Source organism: Pieris brassicae, chromosome Z (assembly GCF_905147105.1).
Source record: "Pieris brassicae chromosome Z, ilPieBrab1.1, whole genome shotgun sequence".
Lineage (NCBI taxonomy): Eukaryota > Metazoa > Arthropoda > Insecta > Lepidoptera > Pieridae > Pieris > Pieris brassicae.
The window spans coordinates 10125676-10145635 of NC_059680.1; the positions used below are offsets into that span (position 1 = coordinate 10125676).

At 35.0% G+C, this 19960-nt stretch overlaps 1 protein-coding gene across 3 annotated transcripts in view; it reads left to right on the forward strand.

The window, feature by feature from the left end:
* Positions 1–19960, forward strand: part of LOC123718631 (homeobox protein caupolican-like) — an 88752-nt gene that overhangs the window by 51821 nt on the left and 16971 nt on the right. For all 3 annotated transcript variants that reach the window (XM_045675304.1, XM_045675305.1, XM_045675306.1), the window contains exon 2: positions 8705–9073. In XM_045675304.1, the coding sequence (XP_045531260.1) occupies positions 8705–9073 (369 nt within the window). The remainder of the gene's footprint in view (positions 1–8704; positions 9074–19960) is intronic.

The following is a 19960-nucleotide window of genomic DNA, read 5'->3' on the forward strand; positions in this document are numbered from 1 at the left end:
CAAAACATTTCTACTGCATTTAAGCCCAGGCTTTTCTACATTGATTATAAAATGTATCGACACATACTATGCCCGTTTGAATATTATCTCGACACTACACAAAATATGCATTCTTAATGTTATGCTCAGAAATTCATATCATAATAACGGTTGATAACGATCTAATTATTATGATGTCCTCCTTAGCATATCCCGTAACTTTGGAAAAAATTGTTACCAGAATTAACTATAATAAGTATAATTGGATCAACGTTATTTAGATTGTTAAACGCTTTTTACTACGCTATTTTAAAATTTAATATAGTTTTCGTATTACGCTAGTAATCTCCAATTAGAAGTTGTTAGATCTTAAAAGATTATTTGTAAACTAAAGCATTTAACCGTAGGTAAAAATAAACATTAAAAAAAACCCTATTACGGTCTGGATTTCTGTTTGAAGATCATTTGTTTCTTTCTAATAGGCAAAGTAGTTTTTGGGTCTAAGGCATGCAGGTTGCCTCACGATGTCGAAGATCTCCGAACGAGTTTCATACATAGACAGGAAGTCTTTTGGTGCTCGGGAATCAAACCTACGACCGAAGAGATCAGTGTCACACGATGAAGTAACTAGATCAACACTGCTCAAACGAAAACAGCCAATGAATCAAATCAATCAAAATACGTATAAATAAAATATTCATTTTAGATACGTCTTATTGCATGCTTATGAATGTCAAAAACGTTTACAAAATTCGCGAAAGAGCAAACCTACGCAATCCGTACGCAAAACTACCAGGACGCCTTGTTCTGAGATGAACGGGCAAGAAACTCAGCCGTTTAGTATATTTAGCCATAGTTTTATCTAGCATTCGTTCCCAAATCGTTCGATCGAGCTCCTTCAAACGTTCGTGTCCGTTCGAGCTCGTTCAAACGTTCGTGTCCGTTCGAGCTCGTTCAAACGTTCGTGTCGGTTGGAGCTCGTGTCAAACATTCGAACGATCCTGTTGACGTTTAGTTCGATAAAAAATAAAAATAGTAAGCTGTAGTTACTTTAGTATTAGGAATGATTTTTGATTTTATGTATCATTCTTGCTAAATCACCTTTCGTTAGCTGGTACTCGCGCCATTTTTCATTAACTATAGCTACATAATTCTATATGCAGTGTGAAACTGTGAAAGTTAGGTATGTGCTTAATAGTGTCTTAGCCACTTTAACCTCATAATAAGGTTAAGAACGCAGCGTATTTTACTCAAAGAAACATACTTAGCTGTCCTAGTTTAATTGGCAGTAAAGTGATACTGACGGATACTTTAAAAAAATAGTGGTGCCACAACCTTTTTAGGTCTGGGCCTCATGCCTTTTATGTCTGTTTCATGATCATTTGTTAATCTAATAGGCAGGTAGGTGATCAGCCTCGTGTACCGATGGTCTAAGGCAAGCCGGTTTCTTAACGCTGTTTTCCTACATCGTTCGAGCGAATGTTAAATGCGCACATAGAATGAAGGACCATTGGTGCACAGCCGGGGGTCGAACACCAGGGATCAGAGGCGCACGCTAAAGCCACTCGTAGGCGAACACTGCGCTTCAAGGAACGAAGCTTAAACTAATATAAATTATATTTATGAACGTAGATTTGTCGAGTCAAAACTATGCTTGGATGGTTAGCTTACGATAAACAACTTTAAGGTATACGTTGGAGTCCAGAAGGCTGAAAGCAAATTGAATCATAAATTTATCAGTATATGTGGATATGCCTACTGATAAAATCAGTATGTTTCAACTCTGATAAATTTACGATAAAAAAATAGTTTATAGTAGAATTTGAACTTTCTGAGTCTAAAAACATTTAACGTCTATATAAAATATATTTATTTTATATAATATATAAAACATAGCTCGTTTCGATATATCGCGCACAAATATATATTTCGTCTTGAAGGCAACAACAAACACCTAAAATCAATACATTGTTAAATATGAAATAGAAAACTACGGTGTAACACTCCTAATATATTATTTAAAATGCGAATGACCGACGTTCGCCGTGGTGGACATGCTTCGGACCTCATCAAATATTGACGCTGAAAGGCCATTGGCTGGGGTATCTAGTCGTACTTTGACCACGCCCAACAATTACACACCGCCTCCGTGGGTTAAAGCTGTAAGTCCAAAATTTTACTGGTGAAAACTTATTTTATAAAAGCGGTCAACAACACTCCCAAAGCTGGGAGCGAGCTAGCTATAATTCGGCACAAAGAGGCATAAACAGACACTAAGGCACGAATGGAAAGTTATGCAAAACTCACGTATAAAAAGTTTAGCATTACTATGTAGGTATACCTACGTAAAATGTAAATGATTTCGAAAACTTTTTCGAATACATATTAATTGAACTTTTCTCGTTCGTTCGTTCGTATATAGACCTCTACCCTAGAATTCCAGTACTACCGATTTCCCGCGCTTTGCACCCAACGCCTTCCCTTCACCCTCACCAGGTCATTATCCACCATCTGGCAATCTAACGCTTTGCTGACTGGTCCAAAGCCTGCATTCCAGGACTTTTTTGCCTTCCAGGAGTTTAGTTCTTCTATGGATCCCTTTATTTCTCGAGCATAACCCTCACCTTAGCTTGTTGAGAAGTTGATTTTTTTTCTCACAACAAAATAATTATCATTAAAAGTAGATATAAAACTCATTAACATATCATTAATACTAATGAGGTAACACCTTCAAAATGTGATAAATGTCTGTTATCAGATTGCAAAGAGATCTTAGCGATGTGTTATGTGACACAACAAGAGTAAAAAACTGTACAACACTGATTGAGTTTAACGCTGCGTTTGAAACCTTTCTAAATGCTCAAAGGAGGTTTTCATTTGCTGTTAAATATTTATAAAATATTTTCGACTGACCTAAGCATTGTTATCTCTCAAATTCATCGAAGAAAACGGAATTAACAAACATACATAGGAAGTGATATTCTAATAATATCCTTATGGACCGGACTTAGCAACTGCTATTCATTCTTATCTTATAGAATCTCTGGCATTCTCTTATCACCGAATGTATCTTTACAATGTCTATTATAACATTTATTTATATATTTTATTTTCTTATTTTCTATTTTTAGCGTAACTTAATGCTAATACACACAATAAAAACTTATTAATATAAAAACCAGCTAAGAAGATAATATTTAAAGATATCATAACAATTTTACAAGTAATTATAAATAATACAATTCATGTCACAGATATGTCTTCTACGTATTAAACGTGATGTAAAAATATATTTTTTGTAAATTTAAAAATGGTTTTCAGTCGCAGAATAATTTCTAATTGGGTTTAAAATAAAATTGAGTCCTATTATTGCTGGTGTATAAAAGTTATTAAAAAAAATATTCATATCATCGAGTAAACTGGCTTAAGGCTTTCATGGTATTTCACGTATATTTTATGTGGAGAAAATGATTCTTGCAATTTACAAACTAGTATCACAATTTATTGAAGCTCACATTAGGCCTCCAGACCAATGATACTTCCATAACAGTATCCGTTAACGGATGACGGGCGCTAACAAAAAACCTCTAGTTAATTAGATATCCAAATCGCAGAGTAACATATGCCTGTTCATACGAAGATAACTTAATAGAAAACACCATTTGCACCCTTTTAATTAAAGTCTTGATTGACAAATCTCCAGTATCTGTACAAGGGCCACAACACTAGTTAATACGAAATAAATCCATTCTGATTATAACACTTCCCCTACGTATTGTTTTTCACCCCATAATATCTAATAAACGCCCATAAAACATTAACTCTCCCTCTCTTTGCGGAACACTTTTCACTTGACAGATTGGGCTAAATAAAGCTTTTTTTATTTAATTTAAGTGAAGTCGTAGCCTGTAGTGTTTGCTGTGTCCTCTCTGGGTAGTTTTATTGAAACTTCTGTTTGCCGAGTCACCCCACTAAGTAATAATACTCTCTGTTTACTGAGTATAGCATTGGTTTTTTTATGAATTGAAGGTAATTATACTTTGACGTCATTACTAAACTTTATATTTTAGGCAGTTGTTTAATAATAAGAAATGTTGATCTTTTTAAGTAATTAAAATATCTATAAGTAGCCTGTCACTTCCATTTAGGTAAACTAGAAAATATTATTAAATGCCTTATTGATAATGGTGAATTCTAATGGTCAAAGAATTTATTATTTCGGTATAGAACCCTTTGAGTTTATTCGCTACAAACATACGTTATCAGGCTATAATACATTGATGTTGTTGGAAAAATTACAATGTAGTATGTACTAAATTGCTGGAACTAGTTCAATTGTTATTTTGAGGTCACTTTAGTTTCTATTAATTTGTTGATTTAGTTTCTATGTTTTGACAGATTAGTAATAAAAAAACGTAATGTTCACATGACAAAAGTCGATAGATAAAATAAAACACATTTACGGTAAAACTGCGAAAGGACATGTTCTGTTGTATTAAAAATTACCGAACAGTACTTTAGCAAAGCCAAACATCGGTTGTCGCACTGTTTTCCCCCATCTATTACCGTTATATACCGTAAATAACCCCTAACCTATTATTTATTCTAATAATAACACATACAATCGATCACTAACATGATTCACTTATTAATTATCACATGAAATTTAACCCTTTATAACAATTCGGATAGAGTTTATAATCCAATGACACCATACCACATTGTAACGTTATCAGTTGCCGGGTGAATCAGTGATAGCTAAATATCAGTACGACCTGTAATAACGCGGTAGATACTACTAATTACTGGAATACACGCTATAGATAACTATAGATTACAGAAAATAGCTGGTTTCCAGAGTCTTGTCTATGTGTGACGATTGTCACTGTGATAATTTGGATTCGAATAAATACACTTTTTTTGTTCAATTATTCTATGATACTAATCAGCTTTAGGCTTCTGGGTGCATAGCTTCGACTACATAGTGTAGCACATGAAAGCTCAGTTGAAGGCTACGGATTCGGAATGAAACAAAACACGAACATACGAAATTTAAAAAGAATTCGTGTCAACTGAATGAAATGATAAATTCTCATTGAGCTGTTAAATCTGACAGGTATTGACAAAACTATGTATTGCAGTTAAGTTAATGTCAATCAAACATATAGGGTAAGATTGTGACGCTAACTAAGATTGTCGTATGTCATTAAATACGTTTTTGATAGCTCAGCTGTACTTTTAATTTTACCTATATATATATGCAACAATAAAAATATATGTTTTCGTTAAATAACATTAAAACTATTTTTATATACTTTAAATAACTTTCCTAAGCCGCATTTCCAGTCTGAAATAAATAAATACTCTAATGTACTGGCCTGAAAAGGCACGACTTAACCGCGATAGGGTCTTGTACCTACATGGTATGTTGAAACTCGTTCATCCATAATGTAGTATCAAACAAAAGGCTCTAAAGACGTTTCGCTTTGTTTAGAGAAAACACATCAGTGCTCAAACGGAGCATTAGTGGGTGAAGTATTCCGTTAGGGATGTCAATGGCACACCTAAGATTCCATTTTCAAATTTTATTCTTCTTCACACAGTACAATTTTACTAAATACTAAAACTGTCCTAAACACATGATATTTGTTTAACATTTTTAATTTTGTAAATTGTCTTGTTTCCATTAAAAAAAATAACTTTATTCCTTTTTGTTTTTCATGAACAGTGACGACACATCTAACATTTGGGTATTTTAAATTTGTAATTTTTTTTTGCACAGAGTATCAAGACAATGTTAATCGCCAGTTATTATTTGTAACATAGCCAACCCTATAACGTAGGTATGCGTACTTGGCTATTATTTCTAACTCTACCCCAATGTTTGACCAAATCTTTCAACGTCCTTTCGACCTCTTCACTCCCTTTAATCTTTTACCGCCAAAAGTTTAAGTATATATGATAAATAAACATGTTTTTATTTGTCATATCTAGTTGAAGTACGGTAGAGGGTACTTAGGAGTATCATTGAAGTATTTCGAGTAAATATTATGTTTGAAATGGAGTTTTGAATGGATTAAAAATCCTAATTGTACTGAAAATTTACCGAAATAGCATTATTGATTGAATTTTGACCTGGTACAAAGAAAAACAGGACTTAAATAAAGCGTTATACTCAGCATTTTATCGTTAATTTTCATTTCCGTTCGATTCTACGAGTTTATTATAAATTTATTTAACCCTATCAAAAGTGCCTTTCAACGCACATATAATCCATCAAGCAGTTAATGTGCGTCAAGCCATAGAAATTATGTTCGCAACCTCGAACAACAAGGCTTTGCAAGTTTTTGTTTTGATTCGAAGCCTTACTTACTTACCAATGTATAATAGGCCTTATATAACTGTGTATGAAAAACTGCTTCTTTCGTTTTATTAAATGCTAGACTTAAAAATCTATCAGATCAGAAATCTACATGGGAACGTGATTATATTTAAATCTGTAATATTTTTGCCTTTGATAACGAAATTTTAATTGTATAATATATATAATTTGCATGTTGTTGAATGTGGAGAGCAAGATCTCCATCCTAAAGGATCCTCCATGAGTTAAATCTCTGACTATCCCCTGTTTCTTTGCTTTCTTTCAGCGTGTATAAAAACCACAAAGCTTTTGGGTCTAAAACTCTGCAGGTTTTGTTAGATCTTGTTAAAACAGTTAAAGCTAGAACACAGTCACAGCATACATGTGTGTTGAAAAATGCCAATGATCTGGTTAAGTTTACTTAACCAGTTTAATTAATACTAGGTTTTGATATAGAACAGCAAATAGTATTTAATCACATTTAAAAATATCAATCTACAGCTATTTGTCACAGCAATGTAGTAATTTCATTTGAACTAAATATATGATGTTGGGATCATATAACTATTTATATGTGATCAATGCGATATCAAGACGTGATAAAAACACTAATCAATAGGATTGTGCGTATGCAGGGCTTGAAATAGATACCTAATGAGTATCTATTTCACGCACTGCAGTATATGCTAGAGGATGACAGAAAGTAACTGTTATGATACTAGGGAGTATTTACGCTACTTGGAGTAACAGTTTCACAATTGTATTTTCATAGACAGTATAATATGAGTTCATTTCCGTCAATCGTCTGTTCAGTTGTATATAAAAAAAGACTCACACAAGTAAGTGTTGTTTGCTATTTAAATTGTCCGATAATTAAATATTATTAGTTATCTAAAAACAATATCTGCAAAAATCTTTTAGGCTGACTTTTGGATATCCATCCTTCCTAACCTTTTTCTTTTTGACGCCTCAATCATAGATAGAGATTAGTGTTTGGACACAAATTTACATATTGAAAAGAGTTTATGAAATATGACTATATGATTTAATATGATTGACTTTAAAGACCGCTGTTAATTATCACAGAAACAGTGATAAGCTGTGTTTTTTAAAGTGTACAACACTCGTAAAAATTTCTATTGATTTTGATAATTCTGCTCATTAATAATTAATTTATTGTTATCGCGTTTTGTCCTCATGAGATTTGATCTGAGATGTTTATCTTTATATCCAAGGTTACATCTTAAGTAATATTCAGATTCTGATACAACTGTATAACTAGTTTTAGGCTAATAAATAAAACACGTGGTACGAAAACTATTAAACTAAGTACTTAAACTACCTAACTACTTAAAAATAAGTTTAACAAAGTCATACACATATATACGTTCTTTATGAAAATAAATGATATACTAATCTTCAGAAGATTTTTTTTAAATCTTTGAACAATATAGCTTGTAAAATCAATAAACAATAAAACATTTTGTGCTTGGGAGCCTTCTCTGTCTGTTTGAAAACCTCTCGAGATCGAACTCAGCTAATACATGTTCGGATCGGAAAAATATTGTTGAATTGTCCGATGGAGACTATAAAAGTACGAATTAATAATACATATCGCAATACAGTGAGGAAATGTTGCCAGCATTAAAAGTTAATACTGTATATTTGTGTTTTGGAAATAGATACTTTAAGTATCTATACTTTTTTTATACACAGTCAATTGTTTCTAAATAATCTGTGACGTTATTATAATCAATATTGTATTAAAAAAACCTATTGACTGTACCTTTTAACATTCCACATCCACTAAGACCCAATTAAACGTAAATACGTTTATTACAGTAAGATCGTGAAATAAACAGGTCCTTACGGCGGCAATTATTTATTTTTATTATGTGTTTAATGCCATTCAAATTCAACAATAAATATTGGATGGAATGAATGGTGAGTTTTCACTTATTCTGATCGAATCTTTTCTCTACTTCAAAAGAGGTTATGTCCGAACATTATCGTAAAATAGCCTTTATGTTGACGGATAAAGATGCACACTTATTCAAGAAATTCAAATGAGAATCAACGGTTCAATTCAGTGGTTTATATTTAAAAAAATCTCAATGAGTCGTTATGGGATGATAGATGTACACATTTATCGCAATATTTTATTTCTATTGGCTTAGAGCGTTGAAAGAGCGCTTAAAGAATAGGTTAAATCGTATTTTTCATTAAATTTCACGTTCATTTACACATGCGTCATCGTAGTAGATATATAATCTTACAGAGATAACCCAGGAGATATACACTTCACTAGACTAAAGTGCCTAATAAGAATATTTTTTTTTACTTATAAATATGCTTCGATTTCAGTTGCTGGTTGGCAGTAGCGGGGCGGGCAATGGTGGAGCGGCAACCTCACCAGACGGTGGTTCCAGTTCCGCCCCACCACTTTCACCAGGGGGCTCTGGCGTCGTTGGCGGCGCTCTGTCACCCGGAGCTGGAAGCCATGCCAGTACACCGGCCGCATCGTGTTGCGATACCCCTCGGCCTATAATCACAGACCCGGTCTCCGGTCAAACAGTTTGTTCCTGCCAGTATGATGGAGCAAGACTTGCTCTCTCCTCATACCCTCGGTTGTCAAGCGCCGCGGTGGGCGTATACGGCGCCCCATACCCATCTACAGACCAAAATCCGTATCCAAGTATTGGCGTCGATAGTTCAGCTTTTTATTCACCTTTGGTAAGTCATATTAATTTTCAAAGGCGATACAGTTCTTTAAACTAGACTACATTATTATTGTCTAATTTCTCGAGGGGCTTACGATGTTTTGGCCATCGAATATAGTTTTTTTTTAAAATGAATGTGGCTAAATAATAGCGGGATTGTGTCGGAGTAAGTTTTAACGTTTTTTCTCCTCGTTTGGTTTTGGGTATAGCGTGGCGTGCATCCAACCGGTCCGTGAGCGCCGGGCCAGAAAACTACCGACACCTCGAAACTTGCGCCGCCACCTTGTCACGAAACATTAATATTTAAACTCGAAAATATATTCGAAATACAACCGCCATTATTATACCAATTACACTCTCGCTCAGCCTTGACCACTCGCTTGCAATGTTATAAGTACGCCTTATTTTTCCGAGTCAAGTTCTTAGTGTCAATTCAGACCGCGGTTTCGTAGAGATACGTCACTTTGCACCTTGTCTCTAGACTAGGGGACAAATGAGCGGTTCCCGTGTGTGGAAGTGTTAATCCTTAGAAGGGGCTTGAGCCATGTCGCTAGAGACCACAGGAAAGTAGAAAAAATCCTGCGTCAACAACATTCGATTTCTGAACAATTCCGTATTATAAGAAGATCAAGTCAATTTGATTCGAACGATTTATACACGTCGCACATGTGAAATATACTAAGCCCAGAAAATCCTATTGAACGAAAGATGATCCGGTTTTCGACAAGTGTTAAACGGAAGTTTCCCGTCTTAATCTTGAGAGTTGGAGGAATTTTATAAATCACTTTTCCATTGTTTTACAACTGATGCTTTTTGTAGGTCAGATAGGCCAGAATATAATTCAATAAGTTTGTTGAACTTTATAATTATAATATCACCGTGCGCAGTAATTGTTGATGCATCCTAAATCGCTGGCAGCGATCTCTATCTGTCATTGTATTTAACGAGGTTTCTGAGTACCTACGCTCTGTGAGTTGTGACCCCGTGCATGTTTAATAACAGGTGTTTAAATGTATGTACGCTGTCATTGTGTGCTGTGTGCTCATACCTAACTCACGACAAGCCCGGCCGGTTCCGTGCAAGAGACAATTTAGCGAACAATGACGGCGCTCCGCCACAAATATACTGTGTCTGACTTCATAAGTCTTCATAGTATTTAACGTGAACTCGACTTATGTGCGTGCACTTAGGTTTCAATTTTGAATAACGCAAGCTTTAAATCTTTGCGAGCGAAAATATTCAACTGCCATTTTAGTATACGAGCGACTCCGGTGGCGCCGTCTGTCGCAGGGAACTTAACAACAATGATCATCGCCATCTTTTATCTATTGTGTGCCTTTGATAATCAATATGCTTGGTTTTTTACAAAGCAATTTCATTTTGTCAACACGCAGCCATTCGGATTTATGTTAATTCATTGACGTCATTATGCCTCTTAATGATTGTGTAGATGATTACGAAGATTATGTCAATATATAAGAAATGCGATCAATTAAAATATGATTCAATTGGGAAAAATATTCGTCTCTGACATGTTGTTGTCACGAATGTTGGTTTAACTTTATGTCAATATTATTAATTTATTAGGCCATATTTACAGTTTGGCTTAAAGCTTATATTTAATATTATTGGCAAGTTCGTGATCAGCCTTCTACACACTCAGTTTCCTTTTGCTTTATCATACGGACATGTGTTAATTGTGCAAGAATCGCTCGGGATTCAGGGTGAGTTTCCGCTTAATATTAAAACTGAAATATAAAATCTTTCACGCCGTGCATTGAAAACAGCTGCGTTGCGTTACATTTCCACAACTATCATTACTAACGGATATCTCTGATACTAAATAAACTGCCAATCTATATAAGATATCTTTATTTTATACTACAACACAAGATGACAATTGATACGTCTACAGAAACCTTACCTTTTTACGTTTTCTTTATTTAAAATAATAAATCTATGGCACTGCAACTTTTTTAGGCCTGGGCCTCAGATTTCTATATCTGTTTCATGATCATTTGTTAATCTAATCGGCTAGTAGGTGATAAGCCTCCTGTGCCTGACGCACTTTTTGCGTATAAGGCAAGCCGATGTTTTCCTTCACCGTTCGAGCGAATGTTAAATGCGCATATATAAAGTCCATTGGTGCACTGCCGTGGATCGAACCTACGACCTCAGGGATGAGAGTCGCACGCTGAATCCACCGCCAACACTACCCTGTCTTTATTTTACTTTGTTAAAAACGCGTCATCTAAAATCAATTCCAACTTGAACTTCATTATCATAAGTAAATTAAGCGCTTGATAAGACTCCGGACCGATTCGTAACAGAACACCAATTTAAATACGTCACTAATCTTATGTTAAAGAGAATTAGAAAAATTCAATTAAAGGGCGCAGGAACGGGACGGTTGCACGCAAACGGTGGAAAAGAGACAAGAAAAAATAAAAGTACGAAATGAAGCGAATTCAAAATAGCCATTAAGGTGTTAATGAGTGTCTTATTAAGCCGTCTCCCTGTGGGTGGTCCCGCCTTTGCTTTTATTCGTTAATCAACAGATCTCGCATCTAATTATCAAATTAAAGGGAATAGTTTGTTAAGCTGTGCAAGATTAGTTATGGTTTAAGGGTTTTGCTATCTAGAGTTATCTATGTAAGGAACATTTCATATATTCTTAATAAAATATAAATAGCATTTTTGTTAACGATTATTAGTATGCAATTTTATGGTTATTACTCTCAGTATAGATTAATTGTATTAGAATTTTTAAAAAATAAGTAGGCTTAATTGTTGGTAATGTACTTTTGAGATATCAGAATGTAATGATTTTTTCAGTCTGCTACCATAATATTATTAGTACTTTATAGAATTAAATTAAACATTATAATAAAAACAAAATATTTTTTTATTTTAACCAATAATGGTGAAACGGTATAACCAATGGATGGCCTTTCAAATGGTGGATTTAAAAATAACATCGAGGCTGTTTTATTTGTTATCCGCCTTGGACACTTGGAAAAGTTTTAAAAGTAATGGAATATAGTTTGTCAGCAAAAAGTGGAGGTTTCAGATTTTTATATATTATAAGATATTAAAAAAAAATGGACAAATTTTTAATATTTACGTATAAACGTATTTTTATACATAAACAGACCTAAACCCAGATTGTATACTTGTATTGTACTTTTGTGTGTTAATAAGTATTACTGATTTATAAAATTAAAAAAAATTGCTTTTATTCGAGTAGGTTAGTACTAGGGCGTTCTCTCTGGACCACTCCAAGCAGACGTTTTTGACTTAAGACGCGGGCAGTTTCCACTTTAAGTATTTTAAGTGTGTTATAAGGTCCGTTTTGCACTATAGGTTAAGTATGTTGAGTGTGTTGTCAGGTTTGTTTGTTTTGCACTATGTATTTAATTTCTAATTCATACCAAAATTCGAAACTCCACTCCACACAACTGAGCGTTATTTATGGCAGTTTTGGCCGCGTTCCACTATTTGTACGATATTATAAAATAAATAATAAAATAATCAGGATTACACTAAGTCCATGTATCATGTTTAACATGAATTAACGAACTCCGACGGAGTGAAGGCCTCGTCAAAATTCGGCCACTTGTCTCTCATCCTCGGCAACATGTTTCTATGTTTTTTCCCACAATTTACCAAACTCTTACCAGACAAGTTTTCGTGTAGCTAAACTCTTATTACAAGATTCACATTTGTCATATCTTACTAGATAGCATGGAACCTATCGATTTTTTAGTAACAACGTGTCTACTTCTATATCAGCCGCCATCGCGATGACGCAACAGTCCGTAGGTGTGTTTATCACAACATCTACGATTTGACATAAATGCGTTAGGTTATTTGACAACTGATAAAACGTTGTAAGAGACCGCCTCGCTGTGATTGACACTTTGTTTGTTGTATATAGATATCCAGACGCACACTTCTGTGGCCTTATCTACCGGCTATATAAGCGCTCTTCATATCCGATTGAAATACATGGCCATGCAAATAAAATCTGTCAGCTCTCGTGTCAGTTTAACGCCGTAATCATTTACAAACAATGACCGGTCCATTACCCTCGCACCTTAACAGCGTTAATTTCTCCGCATCTTCGCACTAAACGTTCGCTTGCCGACTTTAATGACTAGACAAACAGTCGGAGTGGCCGAGCGGTCACCCGCGTCCTGCCTGCGGCTCACCCGCTCATAAATCTTCGGCTTTTCCCGATTTCCCGACGTCCCGCGGAGGCCGACGCGCGCCCTCACACTCCTATAAAATATTACCTACACGGTTCCATAATAAATCAAACAATGGCCGAGCTAAATGCATTTATTGTTGTTTGGACACACTTTCCACACCGCGCTGACCGCGCAACGCGGCGCAATCATAGCTCATCGGTTTGTGGATGAAGCAGTTTCCTGGAAATTTGTTGCGACCCTTTTATTCGACCCGGAATTAAGGGTATTGCATGCCTTCCGCGCGGAGACATTCACGATTAATCTCACAATTTATTCTCGATCCCAGGAAATTGTTCTAATGTAATCTAATTGAAAGCTTAGAGAAACAATTCTATATTATAAGCAATTGTCGGTCGTCGCTAAGCGTTCGTAACTCTTATTAACAATGTAAAGGTGTTTTGACCGTTATCTCGGCCGGAAGTTAAAAAAAGGTGATTCGGGCGTAATTTTTGTCCGCGGCGATTCGTCGGGCATTAGTCGGATAAAAAATGAGGTGTCGATTGAAAGTAAGATATGTGTTGCGTTATTATTTCATTTGAGTTTGTTTAAGAATTGTGTGAGGGTTTTGGTTAACGTTTTTATTATTGTATTAACGAGCCTTTTTAAGTGGGCCATGAATTATTGGGCTTAATTTATATTCGTGAATATTGGGGCTTAATTATTATAAACTGTTTGTGCTACTTATAAGAAGACCTAAGTGGCATTGGTCGATAAAGTAGAAATTTTATTATAATGTGTGTATATTTTAGTATATCAATGTATAATCATTATTATATAATTTACTTAAAATAGCGTTTTTAGGTCGCGGTAAGTCTTACGGTCGGATATTTTAAGGAAAGTAGGTGATCAGCCTTATATATCTTCCAACTGTATATCAAATGCGCCGGGGAACGAGCCTAGGGCCTTCATGTTAACCACTAAGGCGGTCAGCAAGGCAACCAAGGATTATTGGGGCTAAGACAATTTCTACTATATTTTCCTACACCATATCAACAAGCAGTAAGACATAGATAGGTTCATTAGTTGACAACCACGCTTCGAATCTACGACGTCAGTTAAAAATCCTACGTTAGCCACAATTATTAAAATATTTACGATTACAATTTAACTTAGTTTTAACTATACTAAATTGTAGTTTAATAAATAAAAATGCAATTAGGATTATAGTCACTAACGATTATAATTAAATAACCTTTACGAAATATCATTTAATATTTATTATAAAAATAATAAAATATTTATGATTGATTTTACACAATAGCAGTTAACCCAGCTGTTAATTTAAAATAGTCCATAGGTTTGAAGGTCAGGTATGTCGCTCCGCACAACTTCCTCCACTCTCCTCTGTCTAGCAAGCACCCTGTAAGAGCCTTTACTAGATCAGGTCTAGTCTCGTGTCCTGGTTCACAATAACGTTTCCTACATTTTCTAGACTTCTACGTGTAACATGTCTACTGTAAAGCTTAGGATCCTATAGAAAGAAATTGTCGGAAGACAAATTTTTACCTGTAACCGTCTCAGTAGTGTGAACAAATAAACACGCACAAAATTTACCAGCTTAAATGGTTAATAGATTATCTAACTTATTCCAACAGTTTAAAGAGATAATCTCCTTTTGAAGACACTTAAAATGAGTGTAATGAGCGGCGTTATCATTTTAAAAGTATACCTAGTAATATTTATAATATACAAACTAGTAAGACTCTTGTATGGACAGCCAGATATAGCGGCATCAAACATTTAATAAAAATTACAACACAGACTGTTAAAAAATCTCACTTATTTATAACAATTAAGTCTAATCGCATTATTTTAACTAGTATTTCGTCTTACTGTCAAAGTTACCGCTTTGATGAATAATTATTTTCGGTTCAATATTATCTTAAATTAAAAACAGTGATTACACAAAGATTCTTAGACAACCTCATTGTTGCCATATTTATTTCTAGGCTGACAAACTTAGCATTCTTTTTAGAGTAAACCTGAGTAGGTACCACGAGATTGATTCAAGAGATTTTTTATGAATGATATAACAAAATAGCTTGGTTTTTTTCTGATGCATTTGCTATTTAGAATAACATTAATACATTATTAAGAGTGTAAATTGTATTTTTATGATCTATGTAACTCATAAGTGCTATCCTAGTAACTTCGGGATGCCTCTCTCACCCCGGAGGTCGCAGCTTCGATTCACTGATGTGCACTTATAGAATTGTTGTGTAAGTACTCAATTATTACTCTCTCGTACGGTAAAGAAAAACATCTAAAGGAAATCGGTATTTTTTAGACTCCATAAAGGCTACGCTTGACTTGCCCATTAGAAACAAATGATCACGAAACATATTCAGAAATCTGAGGCCTAAAAGGTTGTAGCGCCATTGGTTTATTTTTTTTTAAATTACACATCAGCACGTAAAGTAATACAAAGAGATTCTTGTTACACAAATAAACTCTGTATAAATGTATTTCTACTTATTTACGGGAAAGTGAAACATCAAATTCGAATAAGATCGTCATTCAACACAAAACATTAAGCACCTTGAAATGCCAAAATTTATCACCTCTTGCAATATTGTGACAATTCCTATTAAACGGACCACCGTACTGGTTCTAAATTAAAAATAGAATGAATGATATGTCACTCGCAACAATACTGTCAATGAAGACGTAGATATATTTTACGTTTGGTTACTCTTTAGTTGGTGAATCCGAGTTTTTTGCGAGTTATTGTTGCTATTCGGACAGATGTCACGGGCAGGGTAATTCGACAATAGCGCTCCGGGGGCGCTTTGTCCTCCCCCTCTCCTCCATTAACTGACACCTCTAACATTCACTCCAGTATCAGAATAAATTATTCAATTTATTTATTGCCATTCACAGAATAGTTATTGCCCTAAATGGTTTTTAATGTCCTTATTTTATAGATAATTTATACCTACGTCGTTTACAGCTGCTCACCCTTCTGACAGCTATTAGTAAGACATCAGATATCGAGTCCGGAAACTCGAGTCGATTGTTGAGTTATTAATACAGATGGCTGAGTTTTCGATTGATTATAATTCATGGTGCTGGCCACGCGTTTGGTGAACGATTATGAGCCTATAATTTAAAATGTTCATTGGACCAAAACCTCGATACAGGTACGATGGTGATACATAGGAGTCCGGGAATATGTGGGTCTCATAATGGCTTATCTATTAGCTTAGGTTTCCGGACCAAAGAAAGTTAAAAAGTTGCAATTAATCCTAATAAATTGTTCAAAACGGTACGGGCCAATGGCAGACCGCAGAGAACGGGAGAATCAATCAGCGTGGCTCAATAATAATTGATTGCTCAGTCTGCCTTCCCCGACCTAATTACCTCTCTCCCGCGTGCGCACGCCTCATTAAATATCGTCTGTTGTTTGTTCTCCTAATTAAAGCAGAACTTTATCGGTCCCGAACCCCGTCTAATTGATATCATTGCCGGCGTTTACGATCATTGAATTACGGCTATAGGTTCCCGTCGGGTTCGGCTGTTAACCGAAACCGCACATCGTCTGATCTCCAATTGAACTGTGTAATCCCAGTTTATTGTTTATTTATTTACGAGCGGCCGTCTACCTGTCGCGACGCTTTTGCGATCACTATAAACGTTGCTGTCAATTGATTAATTAAGTTCATTCTAAATATTGTCAGCATTGAATCCATCAACTAACTAAATGATCAAACAATTTCTATATTTAATAGTCAACCCGATAAAACACAATTCAAAACGCCAGAACTCAATTTGCGTTTCAAATGAGACGTTAAGAAACGTTTGCGGCCATGAATAAAAATACAAATATCACGCGTAATAAAATAATATTAACTTGATGCCAAATCGCATCGTTATAATGCGAACGAAGTGGAAAATGAACAATTTCGCTTAAATCACAATCTAGCAATACTTTGATACCCGTGAAATTGCCGGAACGAAATAAATGTTAAATAAAACCTAAAATAAAATTATTGTGCCTCCATCTCCACAAACAAATAATTGGTGCTGGGAACGTACCTACCCGAAAGGCCGTGGCGCCCGTTTTATGGCTTATTTGGGGGAAGCTTTATTGAACTTACCCACGTTGTCGTATCGTTCCGCAAATGTGGACCTTAAACTTTGCTTTGTATGACACAAAATTCTGTAGTATTCACCAATTGCGTCACCGTGCGGCATGAAATGACTGTTTCGTTTGTATACGCTCTTTATCCACTTATAGTCATTCTTTTTTCTACTCGCTACAATTCACTTTCAGATTTTGCTAGTCGTGCTGAGTATCGTTATTATTTTATGGCATGAATAATATTATTATCCTTTTTGTAGTTTTGGGGCACTTTAATATGAGTGATCGATTACTTCTTAGCTTTCTTTTGTGAGGAATATTCTTTGAAATATAGATACGATAGTTTTTTTTAAATGAAGACATAATCAAAGTTTCTTCCTTCCAAACTTAATGCTTTCGTTATAACAGCCGTTCCGTTATAACTATTTCGTATATGTTATATTTTGTTTGTAATTGAGACACTTTAATATAAAAGTTATAAAGTAAATCAGTAGCACTACAAGCTTTTTGGGTCTGGGCAACAGATTTCTGTATCTGTTTCATGATTATTTGTCAATCTCATAAGCAAGTAGGTAATCAGCTTTATGGGTCTAAAGCAATTCGGTTTCGTCACGATGATTTCCTACACAGTTCGAGCGAATGTTAAATGCGCACATGGAAAGAAAGTCCATTGGTACACAGCCTGGGCTCGAACCTTCGACCTCAGTGATGACAGTCACACGAAGCCACTAGGCCAACACTACTCTTAAACGTATCCGTTATATTCTGTGCAATTTACGTTAAAGTTCACAGTTATCTTCATAGACAATCTGTCTTCCCCTTGGAAATTCCGTAAATAGAACGCGTTTGAATATTATCTACATTAAATTGTCAAGGACTGGCCGTAGTGAATACCACATGTCCTGGATAAATTTATTGTCGCCCTATAAAAACACCTTTTGGTTAATTTGCAATTCCGCAAATAAATTGCAGTGTACACGGCTAGTTTTCAATCCAATTTGTTTCACATGACACTAATGATAGTACAACGTTATGAACGATAAAACATTCTATATTTATTTTTTAACTGTTACAAATATTTTTATATTATGATAATATGTTTCGTATGTTACTGACATTGTTTACTAAATATATTAAATTTTCCTATCAAATTTCGTGTACACTGTAATGAAAATAACGAATAAGTTGTTTAAAAAATTACGTAAATTTCCATCGTCATGATAATCAGATCGAAATTACTACAAGAATATCCCAAATCGTATGTAACATTTAATAAATACCCTCAATTTTATTAGAAGTCTTTTGATAAATAATCTTACAATAACTGTATAAGTTGCGTATAATCTTAAACGAGACGAGAATTTTATAAACAATATTTCCCATTTTTAATGTCGGTTAAAAAACAAAACAGCACTCTATAGCCTATGGTATTAAACGTATCCAGTACAGTCTGCAAAGACAATACGCCCACGCTGTGATTGGTCCATTATTAGAAGTTACAGCGCACTAAAATTTATCTGTTGGCTAATTTTAAGCAACGTGATTTGGCTTTCGCTCCAAAAGCCGTCGTATATGCAGTTTATGAAGCAGAAAATGGTATCACACAACATGCCCCAAGTAAAATTTAGCCTTAACGGCGGTCGGTAGCCAGAAAGCTAAGTTAAGCATTACGTAGAGGCGACAATTTGGCAAAGGCGCGGGTCGTCGCGGCGCCTGGCCTCGGGCGTTCCTCGGCTGGCGCCCAAGCAGGGGTACGACTTCATGAACCGGCAAATAACTACTTGAAACAAATGAATCTAATTTATGAACCGCACTGATTCTGTGCTTTTTTTTGCACACTCCTTATTTGTGAATGTAGTGGCGCGTGTGAATAATGTTTACTGCGGGGCAAGCCCCTTACACTATTGTTTATATTTATTTGGGGTCCACGTAATGAGTCTCTAACGCGCTGACTCGCGAACTCTGTGGAGAATTGATTAAAACGTTGTTAGCTTCAGTTTTACGGAAGAGTGGGGTGAATTGGGTCGGATAAGATTTTTAAGGGTTACTAAATGAGTTTTATCGCACAGTTAACTCAAAATAACGGTTTGTATAACTCTGAGGAGGTATTAACAGTTTTAATAGGCCCTAAAATACCTATAAACAAGCGGTTTGAGCGTGCTTCTTATGTCGAATGCGTGCAGCGTTAGTTAATGAAATGAAAATGTTTTACGGCAAGTGTTTTAATGTGGAAAAACACGAAAACAGTATTGTGAACTACAAATTTAATTAGTTAACAACTCCGAGTATTTTTGGATAATAATTATTTTTACCAATATGTATTTTACACGATTTCTTTGTTCAATCCTATAAGTACTTTTTTAGTTGTCAGTAGCTCAAAGACTTTTCTATAATTTTTTATAGATAACTCTACTCTAAATTAATTTGCACAACTAGGTTGTATCTATACAAAATTGTCTTCAAAAGTCAAGCAGTGAAACCATAATATACATAATTAATATTTATTTCCAGTTGATGCGGAGTTGATTGGATAATGATGTAGGGGTGTAAGAAAACATCAGTGGTGGCA